The sequence below is a fragment of the Oncorhynchus mykiss genome, chromosome 5 (assembly GCF_013265735.2).
Source record: "Oncorhynchus mykiss isolate Arlee chromosome 5, USDA_OmykA_1.1, whole genome shotgun sequence".
In the NCBI taxonomy this organism is placed as follows: domain Eukaryota; kingdom Metazoa; phylum Chordata; class Actinopteri; order Salmoniformes; family Salmonidae; genus Oncorhynchus; species Oncorhynchus mykiss.
Genome location: NC_048569.1, coordinates 36,596,324 through 36,615,883, shown reverse-complemented (window position 1 = coordinate 36,615,883; position 19,560 = coordinate 36,596,324). Strand labels below are relative to the sequence as shown.

The 19,560-nt window shown below is 41.7% G+C and overlaps 2 protein-coding genes across 14 annotated transcripts in view; one reads left to right on the top strand and one right to left on the bottom strand.

Moving 5' to 3' along the window:
- Positions 1-1,303: 1,303 nt before the first annotated feature.
- On the bottom strand, positions 1,304-8,482 carry LOC110523711 (annexin A4). The gene is made up of 13 exons (XM_021602650.2): positions 8,328-8,482; positions 7,085-7,143; positions 6,350-6,437; positions 5,316-5,410; positions 4,027-4,140; positions 3,741-3,831; positions 3,273-3,352; positions 2,948-3,004; positions 2,630-2,723; positions 2,138-2,233; positions 1,926-1,984; positions 1,671-1,793; positions 1,304-1,558 (listed from the first exon to the last, which is right to left on the bottom strand). The coding sequence occupies exons 2-13, from the start codon at positions 7,091-7,093 to the stop codon at positions 1,505-1,507; spliced, it is 960 nt and encodes a 319-aa protein (XP_021458325.2). The 5' UTR covers positions 7,094-7,143; positions 8,328-8,482; the 3' UTR covers positions 1,304-1,504.
- Positions 8,483-8,832: 350 nt separating this feature from the next.
- The window catches only part of LOC110523706 (AP2-associated protein kinase 1), a 29,424-nt gene continuing 18,696 nt past the window's right edge, over positions 8,833-19,560 (top strand). For 8 of the 13 annotated variants that reach the window (XM_036977386.1, XM_021602644.2, XM_021602641.2 and 5 more), the window contains exons 1-10: positions 8,834-9,877; positions 13,815-13,933; positions 14,166-14,274; positions 15,720-15,862; positions 17,362-17,483; positions 17,711-17,792; positions 18,075-18,207; positions 18,441-18,544; positions 18,803-18,897; positions 19,089-19,240. In XM_036977386.1, coding sequence (XP_036833281.1) covers positions 9,718-9,877; positions 13,815-13,933; positions 14,166-14,274; positions 15,720-15,862; positions 17,362-17,483; positions 17,711-17,792; positions 18,075-18,207; positions 18,441-18,544; positions 18,803-18,897; positions 19,089-19,240 — 1,219 coding nt within the window. In that variant the 5' untranslated portion in view covers positions 8,834-9,717. Of the gene's footprint in view, positions 9,878-13,814; positions 13,934-14,165; positions 14,275-15,719; positions 15,863-17,361; positions 17,484-17,710; positions 17,793-18,074; positions 18,208-18,440; positions 18,545-18,802; positions 18,898-19,088; positions 19,241-19,560 lie in introns of all 13 variants that reach the window. The other 5 variants (XM_036977385.1, XM_021602643.2, XM_021602642.2 and 2 more) reach the window with 3 other exon arrangements.

Genomic DNA, 19,560 nt, shown 5'->3' with positions numbered 1-19,560 from the left:
AATCCCAGATCAGAAAATAATTGTTGCCTATAACTTATCTTTGTAATAATACAAGAGTGAGATATTGGTAGCTTTGCATCTCTTATGCAGGCAATGAGACAATGGCCACTAATTACCAAAAGTTCCATTTGGGGCATTTGTCAAAATAATATCTAAAAGAGTAGATTTTTCAGGGTGTTTAAAGTTGGGGCGGGTTGGTTAATTTATCAACTGAGTTATATCTGCATTTAGCTAAATCTCTTTCAGCCTATCAGAAGCTGGCATTTAAACATTTAAGTTGTCCTTTGTACATATGGCAACACATCCACCAACTGTCAGATCTAAAAAAAAAACATAACCAGCCAGATACACATTCGGCATAGTCTTATTACGTTTCAGATATTACCAGAATGTCCATGTTGGCTTAAGAAGCAAGAAACTTGAACTTGAAGTTGAAACTTCTGGCATGCCGCAGCTGAGGGATTTCAGATCAGACGGAGTCTCGAATACAAGCATAGGCCTACTTTGCTCAGTTGGTAACCCCTTATCTGAAAATTCCACAGGGCTAGTTTGAATTGTTACAGATACAAGATTGGATGGATTAAAACAAGTGGATTAAAGTGGATTGTGGATTAAAAGTGGATTAAAACAAGTCAATGAGTTTCAACTGTTCTGCCTTATTATTATTCGACCATGCTGGTCATTTATGAACATTTGAACATCTTGGCCATGTTCTGTTATAATCTCCACCCAGCACAGCCAGAAGAGGACTGGCCACCCCACATAGCCTGGCTCCTCTCTAGGTTTCTTCCTAGGTTTTGGCCTTTCTAGGGAGTTTTTCCTAGCCACCATGCTTCTACACCTGCATTGCTTGCTGTTTGGGGTTTTAGGCTGGGTTTCTGTACAGCACTTTGAGATATCAGCTGATGTACGAAGGGCTATATAAAAAATAAATTTGAATGAGGGTCACCTGTTGCGGGCCTGCGGTAGAATGAGAATGCGGATCATTTATGGTTGGGATTACCTGAGTGAAAGTCTCAGCGCAGCCTTGAAATGTGAGGACAGGGTCTAGGCACAATGATGATGACATACTTTGCCTTCCAAATCAGACTAACATCCAATTAAGGTAATTGAATCAAATGACTCAGAGCTGACTCAACGAACAAGCCATCCAAACTAATTCATTAAATGGACTTCAAACAGTAAGAGATGAAGATGGCTTTCTGCTGAGATGGGGGTTGGGAGGCAGAGGTTCAAAAGGTCCATATTTTATGCTTCCTGAGATGCGGCAACAGGGGATCAATAAAGAGAATGCAAGCAGGTGTAAAATGTCACCTGTCTTTGGTTTAATCAGTTTTACAAACTGTGAAAAAAGGCATCATGGTCAGTCTAAAATGCTCTGGCTACAGAAGAGCAGAGGATATTGAGAGACCTTTAAGCAAAGGAAACAGAAGATAGTAGAGGCACCAATGGTGTTGTTGCAGAGTGAAGTCATCGCTGAACGATGTCCTAGATGTTCAACGTCCTACTCTCCACATAGCTCCAGCAGGATTTTGCGGTAATCTCCAGATGTGTCTCCCTAAACAATACAGAAACACTCAGATTACATCAAAATAACAGAAAGAAATGGGCACAAATCTAACTTTTACTGAGACAAACCATTACTTCATCTCTCGTGACCAGGGTCTTACCTTGATGAAGGAATGGAGAGTCTTGCCGTACGCTTTCAAGAACTCGGTCTTGATGTCCAACATGTCAATCTCGGCCCGGGCCACCATGATTCTAATCAGTACGCTGTCTGTAGTTCCCAGACCCTGAAAAGACAGGAGGGAAGGAGCGGTCAACATTCTGATGAATTCAGTCTGATAACCCACAAGTGTAAACAGATATAACACACCTCCATGGGATGTGTGTTAAAAAAAAAGTCTCAATTTCAAAATCTTTACCTTCATGGATTTATATAACCGCTCTGCAAAGAATGCTGGCTTGTTTTTAAGGCATTTCACTGCAAAAAAAAATAAATCAGATCGATACATCAGGCATGATAGCTCAACAAGCTTAACTTTTGCTTATTTTCATCAGAACTGATTGGACTCTGTCTTATCAGTCTTCGGTACATTATTACAAGAGGCACTGAAACAAATTGGATCCGGCTGACCTATTGCCAGAAAGACATTCTCCAGAGAGCCAGACATCTCCCTCTTAATGCTGTCCTCGATGTCCCTCCCGGAGATCTTCTGATACTCCTTAAACACTGAGACAATGAGGTGAGAGAGAGAGATATGGAATCAATCATACTGTTGTAGTGAGTAAGAAGCACATGACATAATGTTGGTTCCTGAAATAACCAGAACAGGTCAGCAGAACAGTGTTTGTGCATTACATTTTGTGCCAAAGTCAGTGTGGAAGTAAGTATCTTAACTGAAGAGAAGTGTAAAGCGTAATAAACAAACAGCAAACAAGTACACTGTGAGAAGGTCACTTCTGGTGATGTGTAACTTGTTACTCTCATCTTAAACGTGAGTCTCAACAGAAATGTAAAAATATCTCTTATTTTATTATTATAAAATATTGGGGCGACGGTGGTGTACACCGTTGGTGTACCGCTGCTAAATGAATATACACTGAAATATTTTTGTGGGGACAGTACCTTGGAGTAGGTGATTTCTGTTCCTCACACAGAGCACAGTGAGGAACTTGACTTCATCTGTTCCCCAACGAGCCTCCCCAGCCTCGTAGATATCCTGAGAACCCACGGCAAAAGTACTTCACAAACCCAAACAGAAAATCTCCCAATACTGACTGTTTTGGGACATATTTGATGTGAGATTAGGTTTTAAAAAACTATGTCTAAAGTTGATCTTACTGTTCATCTTCCTAACCGTGGGGTGATCCTGATACCCCAGCATGTGCTACTATGCGAGATAGACAGAGCCAGGTCACCTCCTCTCTGGGTCCATATTCTCACCTTAGCATCCTTCACAGCCTGGGCCTCATCCACAGTGTTGCTCTCATCTCGCCCCGCCTGTCAGTCACAGGACAGATACAGAGGCCATGTTAGCAAAGAGTCAGACAATGACATGACCATTACCTGGCCATAAGAGGCCTCTAAAAACTACAAACATCCATTATGTGTTAAATTGTACCCAAGTGATGAAGTGAAGGGGGAGTGACTATTTCCTTTACAACAATTCATGTACTGTAGTTCGGTTGGCTTTCCTTTGATTGTTGGAATAGGAAGGTCAACCAGGTGTGTATTCAGAGAGTTCAATATTGTCACGGTCTATTCTCACCGTGAGCAAAGAGACCAGAACCCTCTGGAACATTCCGGAAGTATCACCATCGATATCTTCCTCCAGGTTCTTTTCATAATCTGCCATCACACACGATTAAGCAAAAAGTAGGAGTTAAGAATGACCTTAGACCCAGTGATCTGACTCTGCAATTATAACACACAACACTTGAAACGGTTTGTGAACACCCTGTCAAACGCTATGGCCGGCAACAAAAGTTGAATATTGCTCTATAGTAGACACTAATAAATCATTCATATCATGCATTGTGTTCATGTTGTGTGATTCATTGTTTGCCCGTACACTCTCAAGAGGGCGAGACACTGATATCCTAGATCAGATTTCCTCTTCATATACAGTGATCAATACTAAAGTATTGACTTGTACCATACACCGTATGCGATACCTCTTCTACAGGTGGAGACTCAATACATGGCACAGAAAGGCTGTGTACTGTGTAGCTGCTACCTTTGATGTACACCGCTGCGATGGCTCTAATTTCAGCGTTCGTCCTTGAGGCAAGGATATCAATGAGAGCAGCCTCCTCTGTTCCAGCACCCTAGCATTCAGTAAAATAGAGATGTGGAGAGCTATGTAAGTACCTCAAAGAGTAGTGTGATGCAACACATTTATGGGTTGTGGATGAGGTGAATAGCCCAATACAATGTCAATAGCTATTGAAAAGCGTTACAGTATTGAAAGCATTACATCAATCCCCATTGTGATGGTGTCTCTAGCAGTAATAACCTCTGACCTTCATAGCGTTCCTCAGCTCGTAGGCATCATACACAGGAGCGGTCATCAGGAGGCCCAGCACCACGTTCTCAAAGTTCCCCGTCAGCTCTCCCTGCAGATCATCGGTCAGGTCCTACAGGGACAGAGACACAGACATTTAAAATGGGCCCTGACTGACACAATCTCCTGCCTAGTGCTCAAGTAAGCATACACTACTTCTCTCATTACACTCGTATCTCAGAGGTGATAAACAAGGCTTTCAAAATGTTTAATCTGTCAGACTAAATGCTTCAGACATTCCAGATACGAGTCTGCTTCCAGAAGGGCGTGGCTGCGAAAGAGCTGTACACAGAAGGTTTGTAGTAGACACATTTAGCTTCTTCATGAGCCTGCCTGTGGGCGTCCCCGTGCACTGTATGACTCACTGTTTCTGACCAGGAGGATTCCACCAGCAATCTTTGTCCTTCCCTGTGGCAAGCTTCCTCATTCATGGGACCTTTTAGATAACTTTATCAATGATTTATTGTATGCCAGACTGTGCCAGCTCCTATCTAACAGTGTCAATAGAGTAGACATTGATCAGACTTCCCTTTTAGTTTTAAATGTTGAATTTAGTTGTCGTTTAACATGGGGCCTGTCATTCTATAGTCTCCTGTGTCCTGACTGACATTGGTCTTCAATTAAAATCAGGTTAACCTCAACCCTCATGTAGACAAGCTTCTCTCTATTCTCTGAAACACATAACCATCTTTGTGTAAGAGTTAATGATCAACCTGAGGCACCAACTGTCTGCACAATGTTACCAATAACACCAGACACCACCACACCCATAAAAACACACACACACACACAAAGCCACACACCAGAAGGGTATACTATAACACATCAATAAGTTAGCCAGCTAAAATTAAAAAAAGTAGCCAGAAATATTTGTTGATTTTCCACTTCATTAAGAAAGCAAAACCTAGACATGTGTTTTTGGTTGTTGAGTCAATTAGAGAATGCCCATTTCAAGCTTATCTTAAAAAAAAAATTAGAAGTTATTTCAGAATATTTAGGCCAGTTAGCTGGCTAACTCCATGATCCTGCTTTGTAGTATATCCATCCATGACTGATCACATGATAAATATAACCATTTACACAACCCCTGCACTCTCCTGTCACTATGAACTATTAAATACACCCCCCCCCCCCCAATTACTGGAGCTGGTGGTGTTTAGATTTTGAAAGGTTTTGAGAATAGTCTGATAATTCAAACGGTGATATGAGAAATGTAATAAGACAGGCATAAGTCAGGAGAACACTTACCTTCCCCACGGTCTGCTTGTAAACCTCCTTGATGCGTTGCCTCTGAGCAATGCTACGACGTGCCAGGACCTCAATGACAGCTGCCTCGTCCGTGCCTATAAGAAACCATCACAGGGTTACATTAACCTTCACATTATACTGATCCATTAGGTAAAATAACTTGCTGTTGATAAAACAGCATCAATCACCATTGAAATATCCGAAATATCTCCGATATCACACAGTTACAAAGAACTCAGACAGATTTCAACCTGGATGTTGAACAGACACACTTCTGGCTTCCAAAGCTTCTCTCTCACCCTGGAAAAACCCTGGTCCCACAGGCACAGTTGGTTCTCAGTGTATGTGCCATCTGTTTCTAATGCATCTCACACTAGAATCAGGTGAAACCTATTACGTCTAGCTAACAGCATCAGCATTCCCGAATGTGGAGCTAAGATTCGCCCATTCAGAAACAAATTGCACAGGCTGTATACTATCTTGTAGGCTTGTGTTTAACGGCGTGTAACTTGTTTTCTTACAATGCTCATTGTATTTTCTGCGTTGTATCCCTACAGCATAGACATGTATAAAGTATAGACACAAAATATAACACAGGTGCAAAGATTATGCAATCCTACAGTAACTTTTGACTAGAACAGGAGAAAGGCAAAAATAATTATGAAAATGGAGGGGAAAAAAAGAAAAAAAGATGAGTCAAGTATACTGGAGAAGGAAAGAAATTACTCCCAGGCCACACAGAGGAATGAATGAGGTCTTAGAAATGGAAAGTAACTACAGTCCTGTGTAGAGGGCCTGTAGAGAGTTCTAGAATAATTACAACTGACGTGAAAGTACTGGTAGCATACTGTTCAACAGGAAGGTCTTTTTGAAGCTTTCATTGAAAGGAAAGACATACAACTCTTTTAGAATTAAGACCTATTTATCAGTAGAAAGGGGATCCTACCATACTCATCCAAAATTGTTTTCGGAATGTCTGAATTGTTCATAGAAACAAACAGCTAGTCATCGCTTAGAATGTTGGGATCACTCACCAGCCCCCTTCATGGCTCCTCTCAGTCTGTTTACATCCTCCTCTACCTTGAAGCCAGCGGCTTCAGTCACAGTTCCACGGTTGCCAATCTGCAGTGGCAAATATTAAAATGGCATACATATAACTCCCTATGAATTCAGCAGCTGGCATTTATCCAGTCACTATCCAACACTATTTGGATATTGTACTTTGAGTCGTAGGCTATCGCCCTCAAACTCAACTCTGGACCTTGAAGTAAGTTCCACTGCATTTTTTCATTGTTCACCTCCGATCAGTGAATGATTTTGACCTGGGACACCAGGTGTGTGTAATAACAGAAAAGTTGAGTACCCCTGGGCTATAGGTACACACATGCACAAACATACACATCAACAGATCTGTGTGTGTTTGTTCAGTAACAGCAACGCGCATTTATTATGTCCAGTGTAGGTGTAGCCTATATGTCAGACTGCCTCAGTAGTATACTGTGGCTGCTACTTTCAAAAAGCTCTCGTCTGTGCTGTCAGTAGGATTACAGCAGTACAAATTGAATTGGACAATTTCATTGGTAGAGTACATCATACATGTTTTATGCAAGCTACAATGAACATACTGTTGATAAGTAAATCCTTTCCAATACTAAGCAACGAAAGCAAACAAATGTAAATCTGATCATGCAAATGTATGAAAATGTTGAGCACTACAATCATTTAGTTCACTCACACTACAGTAGACACGTTTGGGAGCTGAGACTTACCGCTGCCATTATGCCAGTGAGATTGAGTTTCCAAACGTGAGCAAGAGAGATGGGAAAAGCTATCGAAAGAAAAAACGTTATATTATTTCCCAGGATGGTTAATAAACGCACATGCAGCATTTTTCCTGAGATGCGCATTATATTACCATTATCCATACAATACCTCTGACCCCTGAGTAACAGATACAGATGGGCTGACGAAACATAGACCATCTACATACATTTGTCAATTCCCACTTTGGTCAGTTGATCAAAAGCAAATGGGCCTGTTGCTACATTACCTAAACCAGCTCTGTAGAGAATAACAATGTGGTGGGCTTTCACAGTAGGAAAGACTGGGTTAAATACTCATTACCCTCATTAATGTTTCATTACCACACACACACACACACACACACACACACACACGCTTTTTTTCCAACTCTAAAAAAAAAAATCAACTCTACCAACAGAAACAATTAGCCGACAACACTTCCCCCAAAATCCAAATCAGACAAAATACATCTCTGGTCAGAGCTTATTTACTTCATGGTGTCACTCAATATAGTTTATGTCGTTAATGATTATATTAATAGGAGGCAGCATCTTTATAGTCCGGGGTGTTGTCCCTTTTAGTGTTCCTTTTAGTCCAGGGGTGTTGTCCATATTGTGCCTCTTCATTAGCCAAGGATGACAACTCATTCAGAAATGTCCTGTCTACATCTGCTCAGTTTGGGGTGGAAATACCTGGCACAAGAAGAACCCTTTTGACCCCTGCCTCTGTCACACTGCCATATCAAAACATTACTAGATCTAAAGTCACACCTTACTGAATCACTTTTTACATCAATAGGCCTATATAAGTAACCTACATTAGCCCACTGAAGTAAATGCAATCAATGAAATGCAGTTTTCAAAGTAACAACTGCGCAGACTCTACAAACCTTTGGTAAATATGGAGACATTGTTACGCAACACAGTTCTTATAGTTAATTGTTAGTTTCCAAGTTGCCCCGCTTGTGATTGTAACTTATGGCCCAATTCAATAAGTATATAGTTTGCAGGAGGCGATGTATGTCTGTCTGTCTGCTGAATAATAACGGAATAATAACTTTTGAAGTTCATTTTCTGTTCGAGACACACCCTTGAATGTGTCAGATAGTAGGTATTCTAAAGCTTCTAGCTAAAAACAACACAATACACATCGAGCCTATATTTCTCGTTTAACCTCAACCTATAAAATTACATAAAAATGTTTACTTACCCTATAGACAGTAAAAACGACCTATCTTTTCAAATGAGGAAGACCGAAAGGAAGCTCTCTTCTGCGAACGTCGGCCGTTAAAACGCAACACAGTGGATGGCATAAAGAGTTTTCGGTCCCACCCCTTTGTGGTTACACTAGGGCAGGCTACATTATATTTTACAGTGAAGAACACACACACTCTCTCTCTCTTTTAATTATTATTATGATTTTTTTACAATTCTTAATTGTGATTGCAGATAATTGTGATTCGTGTACCATATTGTTTGTTCTCTCTCTCTCCACTACAAACGTATTGATTGTATTATTATGCTTCAAGAGGAAAATAGCCTGTTATCCCATTCTCATATTCTAGTATACTAATGAAAAAAGTTAATTCAATTAATTCATTTGAGAGATGCTCCCTTGTGGCTGCTCACCCGCGCCCCCGCCAGTCAATGCCACCAGTGTGCCCCCCTCACTACAGACCTCATGACTACAGATCCCATGACTCCACTGCAGTAAAGCTGTAGGCTAAGGGCTGTAGCAGGCAGCTGCTGATATGTTGGTGTGGTCGAAGTAGCCGAAGCGTGTAAATCTTGCGTACATCTAACATATACTAACTTACTAGCTAGCTATATCTTATCTATATTTTCTAAGGGAGCTATCAAACCAAACTGAGATCGAAAGTAGCTACAATTGGTACATTTTATTTTAATTACCATTTCCTGTCATTTTGATAGGCATTTCCTGTTGCGAAATAGCTAGGTAGCGGTTCGTGGCAGTAAGCTAGCTGACGTTGGCTAATTGGTAGCCTAGCTGGCTAGATGATGAATTGTAGCATACTTGGAAATAATCATTATTTGCTGAACGACATTGAATATGGAAGGATCGTGTAATATTGGCACGTTTTACCGGGGATATATTACAACGGACATAATTTTTACAGGATAACCTTAGCTACATGAAATGTCATAACGTTAAGATAACCGCGGAGATGGAGGGACCCACAACCCCCTGAATAGCTGCACTGATGGAGAAATGTCCTCCTCCAAGATGAGCAAGTCGAATACTGCACAAGGTTTAGCGGAATTATATTAGCGTCTATCTTATCTCTATAGCTATATTAGTCTGTCATCAAATGGGAGACTGGTTATTCGGTCATAGCTCATAATTGACAGCTAACGTTAGCTGCTGGTGAAGAAATCACTGCTGTTTTTGGCATCTGCAAACAACAAGACTGGTTTTGTCAGACAAACCTTAGGCCTTGTCCAGAAAACAAAGTTAATTTGGGAAACTGACATCGCTGGAAATAAGGACATTTGAGCTTTCTGCGTCGTCATTTGAGCATTCTGCGTCGTTTTGATTGAAGTGAGGATAATATTTCCTCATCATCTGACTGATAGTTATCATGAGGAAGTTCTTTGATTCATCTCGTCGGGAGTTGGTCAGTTCAGGACCTGGTTCTGGAGGAGGTAGCAGTGGATCCAGCCATGTAGGTGGCAATTTAATTGGACGTTCATGTACCATAGGGCGGCACCAAGTCACTATTGAAGAAACAGTGGCCGAAGGTGAGTGAGATGGAGGAATTGAGGCTTGTCTTTTGGAAATGTTTAGATGCCCATGCTGACTGAGAACATGAAATGTGACATTTCAGTCAGACCGCAAACTGCCACAATGTTTGAACATTGATCAGTCATTACCAGTCAGGTAGCTGCTACACGCATGATGGCATTCAGTAGTGCTTAAGCCAGAGGCAGGCCTAGGTTTCAGAATGATATGGCTACATTACAGTAGGCTATGTCATTGGCAGACACACACGTTTGTCAATTTTTCACTCAATGCCATGATGTAATCCTATTCCTGACATTTGAATATCGGACACACCCAGCCCAATTACCATTTCAATGTAGGTGGATAAGCAATTCAAAGGTGTCATGCTGTTTATAGTTTTCCTGTTTTGATGATCAAGTGTAAGGGCTGCTGCCTGATAGTGATTTATCTGTCGCCTGACTGACAGCTCTTTCGTTGTTTGAGCAGCAGCTTAATTTGGTAAATCTGTTGGCAGGAAATCCCCTTACATATGAGGCGCTGATTAAATGTACTCAGGGACAGTCTGTTTTGGGTGTTGTATGGTTTATTAAAATGTGTGACCATGGACATGAGAAGAGGCTCATTTTCAGGTACTGAAGAGCACAGAGATGTCTGGGGTGTGGATGTATCTGTAGGCCTACTCTTAAACTAAAGTCCATTGGGGACATTAAACCTGGTATCTGTGTCCTTTTGACAACCCAAGACCATACAGATCAAGTTGCTGATCGTTTGGATATCACTTGGGTACTTGGTAGTGAAGTCCAAAGAACCTGCAGATAATGCCTTGATGTGAGGAAGTGACGTAATATTAGGCTAATCCCTGACTCCCTGTGCAAATGGTAAAATCACCTCTCAAAACAGTATATTTTTCACCTTAAGCAGCCATCTTGTTAAAGTTTATGTAAATGTAATCAGTTCTTGAAATGAAATAATTCAAGAATAGAAAAATGAAATAGCCTTTAAAAATGCCAAATGCCTAGCCTAAATAAACACAATATACATTACAATAATTGCACAATATACATTACAATAATTGCACATCTCAATTCTCAAATTTATCCCAACCCCTGGTACCATACAACCGTACCATTTTGTATCATACACTTGAATGAAAGGTATACACCTGATTTTCTTAACCTGCTACTCTATATCCCCAGGTGAGTATGTGGCTATGTGCATGTTAATGTGAGTGTGTAGAGAGATGTGAGTGCTGCATGCTGGGAAATTGCAGTGCCTGCATTATCCTGCTCAGTAGAGTCATTTGTGTGGATTGTTTTCACTGGTAAGGTAATGATGTAGCCCTGACATCTTGCAAAAGTAGTTTACTTTGCACAACCTTCTTCTTAAAGACTGCAATTTTGCTCTAACAACCTCGGTTCATCATGACAATAATGGACCTATCACTTTTTCACATTCAACGCTTTTGTTGGTTTCGAAGGCAAATTGCATCTCATGATTTCTGCCTATTCTGTCCATCCTTCTGAAGCGCTGCTTTGCGGTGTACACTGTTCAGGAATCGAGTCTAAAACATGCTGAATAGAGAGAGAGAGTTAGTGTCTTGCACATTGTTGAAGTAGCCTATCCCTGCCCCAGTCTTATTTCAGCAACTTGCACTGCAACACTGTATAGATCTCAGTACACTGCAGTTTCAACACACTGAAATTGAACACCAGTATGGTATAACATATAGCCTAGATAGGTTATCAACATTAGCTAAAGACAGTGGATTCCATGCTAAGACCATTAGGCTAGACAGGCCTTCAGTTTCCCTGGGGCAATGCCATCATGGAGGCTTGAGTTGCACTGAAAGTCAGGAATTAAACATGATGCCACTAAGGCAGTTGGCAAATGATGACTAATGATGCTGTTATGGATGCTACTCCAGGGTTTCTTTATGTAATTATATGTGCTACGCACACTATATTATGGATGCTACATTTTACTGAATGGTTAGGCCTATTCAATTTCTTTACTCAAATATCTTGCATTGTCTTCTTATCATATTGTTTTGTAATGGGACACGAATCACCATTTTATAAGAGTATTTATTTAAGATTTTGTGTGACTTGCTTCAGCAGTCACATTCTCAACCTTTCACTCTTGTATCCTCATTAATTTCAATGGTGGAATACAGGCTTCAACATACTACACTGAAATCACTGCCACAAAACTTTCAGAATGTTCGAACGGAAACATTTAGAGAGTTTAAAGACACATTATATGGATTATGAGGCTGTACTACTCAATCTAGCCTACTATGCTAACCCACTATAATCCGCTGTAATAACTCCACACCTACAAACCACCCAAAAATAGGTCACTATAACTAAAGCAGAGCCTATGAAAACCCCATTACTACAACTACCACCATTACTACTGCCATCACTAGCACTACTGGGTCGTTCCATTTGATTGCAATCACATTTTGACCACACCCCTTTGGATTTGAACAGAATTTTCCATAAATATTGGTAGAAGTGGTCAGAAAGTAACTTTTTGGACCTGAAAGCCAAAACATTCAGGAATGTTGACCCATTTTGCATACCCCACCATACCATGAGACATGTCTTCATCACTGGAAAATATGAACACTCTAGTTTGATATAATTTAAAAGCAGGTGAAGAAGGTGAACTCCTAGGAGTAAAGGGAAACGGTGATACCTAGTCAATTGTACAACTGAATGCATTCAAATGAAATGTGTCTTCCGCATTTAACCTAACCCCTCTGATTCAGAGGGGTGCGGGAGGCTGCCTTAATCGACATGCGTGTCATCAGCAACATTGGGATGGTCAGTTATCATGGTCAAGTCATATTGACCAAGTTGTTGTGAAGATGGGGAGAGGTATGTCTGTTCTAAAAATGTGTTCTGTATTTTTTTTTTTTACACAGATCAACTGTACTAGTTGTTCAGGCTCTGGTCTTGTCCCATCTTGATTACTGTCTGGTAATATGGTCAGGTGCAGCAAAGAAAGACCTAGAAAAGCTGCAGCTGGCTCAAAACAAAGCAGCATGTCTTGCCCTTAACTGTACACACAGAACTAACATCAACAATATGCACAATAGTCTTTCATGGTTGAGGAGAAATTGACTACTTCTCGTCTAGTCTTTTTAAGAAAAATATGTGTTTAAATGCCTAACCACTTGTATAATCTGTTTGCATACACATCAAACAGACATAAATACCCCACCAGACACGCCACTATGGGTTTCCTCACGGTACCCAAACCAAAACAGAGCCATGACGTCATGGAATGCTCTACCACCAGAGCTTACTCAAGTGACATGACCATTCAAATCAATGTTGGGATATGGGTGGACTGGCGGCCATTGTGAGTGTACCCACAGGAGCAAAGCAGGAAGTAAAAGCAGGAAGTGTACCCATCAATATGTGCTGTGATTTGTTGATGTTGAACTCAACTGACATTACAAAAAATACATTCCATTGCATGAGCCACATCAGTTAACATAATCTGAATGAACATTCTATACCAGGCAGCCATTGAGTTTAACAGTCATATTGCCAGGGCTAGAGATTCCATGCCTGTTCAATTCATTCTATTTCTATGTTTGCTGTTGCTGCAGGGAGGGGGGTGTTGCCTAGGCAACCGAAGACTTGTTTGCTACAACACCCTGCTTATTTCAGCAAGGAGCAACAAAGTTTCATGTTGTATCGAGTCCATTTTTGTTACCACACAAACAGACTCAACCGCACCAATGCTCAGCTGTACTGTCTTTAATCAGCTGTTATTTAAAATAAATAAATGATTTAAAAAATGATTAAGACAGTTTATTTTCTGTAATTGTGCCAGCCCTAGCACAGAGTGGTGTTGCCAACACTTCAGACTTCCAATGGTTGCTTGCCTCCAAACACTGAACCTTAATTCGGTCTCAATCACTCTCTCTCTTTCTTACAGGTGGTTTTGCCATCGTGTTCCTGGTACGAACCAGCCAAGGACTCCGCTGTGCCCTCAAGAGGATGTATGTCAACAATGAGCACGACCTGCAGGTGTGCAAGCGAGAGATCCAGATCATGGTGAGTAGCTGTGAGATTACCCCACTCCCACGGCATGCTTGGAGGGGAGCTACTCTGTTTATTATTCTCTTCTGCTTACATGAAAACACGGGAAGGCCCGTGAACTCTGCACTACATTGTTTATCAGTTATATTTCCCTTCTGGGGACATTCATGTTGAACTTGAACTTAAATGGCATGATAATGTTCACTTTGTCTGTTAATGTAATCTGGTTGTGCATGTGCTCTTGCAGAAGGACCTGGTCGGCCATAAGAACATCGTTGGCTATCTGGACTCTAGTATCACCACTTGTGGAGGAGGAGATGTGTGGGAAGTGCTCATCCTCATGGACTACTGTAAAGGTGAGTGCTTACTGAAGGGTCTGTGTTCAATCAAGTGTAGTTGAAAGACAATAATAAAGACAGACAACTGTCACTCCACATGAGGGCGCTCTCTGTCTAACTATTAGTCTAACTTCCATCTAGGCCACGGGTGTCAAACTCATTCCATGGAGAACCTAGTGTCTGCTTGTTTATTTTTTTTCCCCATTTCAATTAAGACCTAGACAACCAGGTGAGGGGAGTTCTTTACTAATTAGTGGCCTTAATTCCTCAATCAAGTACAAGAGAGGAGCGAAAACTCAGACACTCGACTCTCCATGGAATGAGTTTGACACGTGATCTGGGCCTACCACTGGTGTGGGGACTTTGTTGTTGTACTTGTCTTTGCATATCATTTGAGTTCTGCGCTGCACCAGGTTTTTTTCCATGATGTGATTGTATGTTATAGGCATAGTAGATGTACAAAAAGTGTAGAAAACATTAGGAACTCCTGCTCGTTCCATGGCACAGACTGACCAGGTGAAAGCTATGATCCCTTATTGATGTCACTTGTTAAATTGACTTCAATCAGTGTAGACTAAGGGGAGGAGACATGTTAAAGAATGATTTTTAAGCCTTGAGACAATTGAGACATCAATTGTATATATGTGCCATTCAGAGGGAGAATGGGCAAGACAAAAGATTGAAGTGCCTTTGAACGGGGTATGGTAGTAGGTGCCAGGCGTACTGGTTTGAGTGTGTCAAGAACTGCAACGTGCTGGATTTTTCACGTTCAACTGTTTCCTGTGTGTATCAATAATAGTCTACCACCCAAAGAATATCAAGCCAACTTGACACAACTGTGGGAAGCATTTGAGTCAACATAGGCCAGCATTCCTGTAGAATGCTTTTGACACCTTGTAGAGTCCATGCCCTGTTGAATTGAGGCTGTTCTGAAGGCAAAGGGGGTGCAACTCAATATTAGTAAGGTGTTCCTAATTTTTTATAAAGGCTCCTATTGCGAAGTGGGCATTTTCAATCAGTGGTATTCAAAGTTGGGGTCGTGACCACTAGTGCGGGCGGGGGAACTGACGTGGGGTCACCCCCAAAAAACATTAAGAATACATGTTATTTTGTAGGACAATACACACAAGTTTTAGAAGAAGATTATTCAGTAATGGGGGAGGGGTTCTTGAAAATGTAATCAATTGAAGGTTATTTGTTGATGTGAAAATATAAATTTACTGATTTTATGCCTGTCATTTAGATTTGGGATGAGGTTTGGTCACGAGAAACTCTTTTGGAAAGAAAATGGGGTCCCCAGAAATTCTGGTGAAAAAAATGGCGTCCCAGCTGAAAAAGTTTGAGCACCACTGTTTTACATGATCAAGAGACTGAGTGTCTGAGTGCGAGATGGGTGTACTGAGGAACCTTGCTAGCTCCATACCTTGTGTGTGTGTTCAGTAATGAGCAATGTATCTCTGCAGGGGGCCAGGTGGTGAACCTGATGAACCAACGTCTGCAGACAGGCTTCACAGAGGCAGAGGTGCTGCAGATCTTCTGTGACACATGTGACGCCGTGTCTCGACTGCACCAGGGCAAGACACCCATCATCCACAGGGACCTCAAGGTGCGGAGGAATAGAATCCTTCTCCTGTGTTTTCTCTCACCTCCTTACTCTGCTCCCACTCCCTCTGTCTCATCTCGTTCTTGGCTAAGTCTTCCTTTCATATAAATTATATATATCTCACACACACACACACACACACACACACACACACACAGTGTCTTCGGGAAAGTATTCAGACCCCTTGATTTTCTTTTACATTTTGTTAGGTTACAGCCTTATTCTAAAATTGATTAAATTGTTAGTTTTTTCCATCAATCTACACACAATACCCAATAATGACAAAGCAAAAACAGGTTTTTAGAAATGTTTGATCATTTATAAAAAAAAAAATACAAATGGAAATATCACATTTACATAATTCAGACCCTTTACGCAGTACTTTGTTGAAGCACCTTTGGCAGCGATTACAGCATCGAGTCTTCTTGGGTATGACGCTACAAGCTTGGCACACCTGTATTTGGGGAGTTTCTCCCATTATTCTCTGCAGATCATCTCAATCTCTGTCAGGTTGGATGGGGAACGTTGCTGCACAGCTATTTTAAGGTTTCTCCAGAGATGTTTGATCGGGTTCAAGTCCGGGCTCTGGCTGGGCCACTCAAGGACATTCAGAGACTTGTCCTGAAGCCACTCCTGTGTTGTGTTGCCTCTGTGCTTAGGGTCGTTGTCCTGTTGGAAGGTGTAAATTCACCCCAGTCTGAAGTCCTGAGCGTTCTGGAGCAGGTTCTGGAGCAGGTTTTCATCAAGGATCTCTCTGTACTTTGCTCCGTTCATCTTTTCCTCAATCCTTATTAGTCTCCCAGTCCCTGCCTCTGATAAACATCCCCACAGCGTGATGCTGCCACCACCATGCTTCACTTTAGGGATGGTGCCAGGTGTCCTCCAGACGTGATGCTTGGCATTCAGGCCAGAGTTCAATCTTGGTTTCATCAGACCAGAGAATCTTGTTTGCATTTTGGCAAACTCCAAGCATGCTGTCATCTGCCTCTTTACTGAGGAACAGCTTCCGTCTAACCACTCTACCATAAAGGCCTGATTGGTGGAGTGCTACAGAGATGGTTGTCTTTCTGGAAGATTCTCCCATCTCCACAGAGGAATTCTAGAGCTCTGTCAGTGTGACCACCGGGTTCTTGGTCACCTCCCTGACCAAGGCCCTTCTCCCTCGATTGCTCAATTTGGTCGGGCGGCCAGCTCTAGGAAGAGTCTTGGTGGTTCCAAACTTCTTCTGAATACTTATGTATATGTGATATTTTTTAAATGTTTTATTTCATACATTTGCAAAAATGTATGGGGTATTGTGTGTGTATATTGATGAGGGGAAAAAAACAATCTTAATCAATTTTAGAATAAGACTGTATCGTAATAAAATGTGGAAAAGTCAAGGGGTCTGAATACTTTCCAAATGCACTGTATACCGTTCAGCAGACACTTTCATCCAATTCACATTATGTGACTCATATTTTATCCTTCTCTGGCTTTGCTTCTCTTTTGTATCTCTGCAGGTGGAGAACATCCTGTTACATGATAAAGGCCACTATGTGCTGTGTGACTTTGGCAGCGCTACCAATAAGTTCCAGAACCCACAGATTGAAGGAGTGCCAATAGTCGATGATGAAATAAAAAAGTTTGTGAACTTGCGTAGCTTAATGCATACAATATGCTGCCATTTTATTTCCTTTGAATTTAGCTTTTTTTTTTTTTTTTTTTTTTTTTTTTACAGCTGTAGAAGAATACAGTTCAGAGGAATATAGGCCTTTTCAGCCGAGCCTCGGCAGAGGTTAGCCCTGTGTTAGTTCAACATCATGGTGTTCTTTATCCTCCTTTTTGTGGCCTTTTCCTATTCTCTCTCAGGTACACCACTCTGTCATATCGTGCTCCTGAGATGGTAAACCTCTACAATAGCAAGATTATCACTACTAAAGCTGACATATGGGTGAGTGGACGTTGTGTTTTAGATCTAGGCTTTAGTCATGGTATCAGTGCCAGCTTCTGATTTGTATGGGGCTTTTTTTACAGTCCACGTTGTAGCGTATCTGTTACAGAATGCTCATGAAACTAAATGAAAACGTCAAGCTAATTGGTTTAGTTAGTACAGTAGGAAGTTAGAAGAGCCATATTTGTGTGGAGAATCCTTTTCCCTTCAGGCTTCTCGAGGCATTTGGGTGTTGGCTCGAAATGGTATGTAACTTTATTATTGTGTGTGTGTTCTCTCCAGGCGATGGGCTGTTTGCTGTATAAGCTGTGCTACTTCACTCTACCCTTCGGGGAGAGTCAGGTGGCCATCTGTGATGCCAGCTTCACCATTCCTGACAATTCCCGCTACTCCTACAACCTGCACTGCCTCATCCGTCAGTATTCCACCACTCACTGTATCTGCTATGGAAATTAGTGTAGATTCTACAACGCCATTACGTATTTTATGAGCCCTGTGCTACATGTTACCTCCTTATCTAACCATGCTTAATCTATAGGTTGTGGGTTAGGCAGTGTGTCGCTTTTCTCTCTTCTGGTGTGGTTCAAATGGGCTCACTTTTTCTCTCACATTTCCACCTCTCCTCCTCACTCTGTTGGTGTTTGTCAGGGTACATGCTGGAGCCCGACCCTGACAAAAGGCCTGACATCTACCAGGTGTCCTACTTTGCTTTTAAATTGGCTCGTCGGGACTGCCCTGTTCAGAATGTGAAGGTCAGTCTCTCTCTGCTCTGTGGTCAGGGTGACATCTGTAGGGGGGTGACCTTTTCTAGTCTGTATGTCTGTCTCTCTCTCCGTTTGGGGAATAGTCTGTGGATTGGTCTCTAATGGGCTCAGAGCCAGACCTACCAATGTTCTATTCAGTCCATGCCCTGATGCTATTGAATGTGCTTGTCATCTGTTGTCATGTGGTTCCATTCCCTCCTAAATATAAATGTACAATACTTTCATCTCTAATCTACCCCCATATAGAACTCTCCAATTCCTGCTCAACTTCCTGAGCCAATCAAAGCCAGTGAGGCAGCTGCAGCGAAGAAGAGCCAGAGCCAGACACAGAGTAAGGCCAGGTAAGTCTGTGTGCTGGTGTTTGTCATACAGGGGGGCTGCCTGAGTAATCTTCTGGTTATACACGCCAGACTTGAGGCTAGTATCCTTATTTTTTGTCAGTTGTGTGTTCTCTGTTCTGTTTTGACATCATTCATAAGGTAATTTCGTACCATTGACAAGTTGACCACCAACTCTTACCTTTGTCCCCCAGGTTGACAGATCCTGTCCCTACCACTGAGACCTCCATCACGCCACGGCAGAGGCCCAAAGCTGGCCATGCCCAGCCCAGCACTGGCATCCTACCAATTCAACCGGCTGCCCTCACCCCTCGCAAACGGGCCAATCTCCCTGCCCTTCCTCTGGGTATGTACCAACCGGCCACTCTGCTGTTGTACTGCAACTAGGCTAACATTGGTTTATTTGGAGGCATGTTAGGTACTCAATACGTACACAGAAGCGACTGAGGTAGATTCTCTACCCCAGGCCGGAACTTACTTACTAATCATTTGTAGACTGCAAATTGACCGCAAGAAGCCCAAACGGATACATTATTTGACTAAAACATAATAATTTAAAACCTTCCTTACATCAGCATACGATCACGTGTACCTCTATGTATTTTACATTTTGCAGGAAGAAATCTCTTTAGATGCACCATCTTGTTTTCAATAGTGTCCAAATGA

Bases quoted from the DNA above. Each gene is read 5' to 3' on its own strand.
- LOC110523711 (XM_021602650.2), bottom strand. The intron at 3,353-3,740 runs GTAGCAGCTACA...GTGTGATGGCAG, and splicing joins CGCAGCGGTGTACATCAAAG to ATTATGAAAAGAACCTGGAG. The intron at 1,794-1,925 runs GTAAAGATTTTG...CTGTCTTTTCAG, and splicing joins GGTTATATAAATCCATGAAG to GGTCTGGGAACTACAGACAG.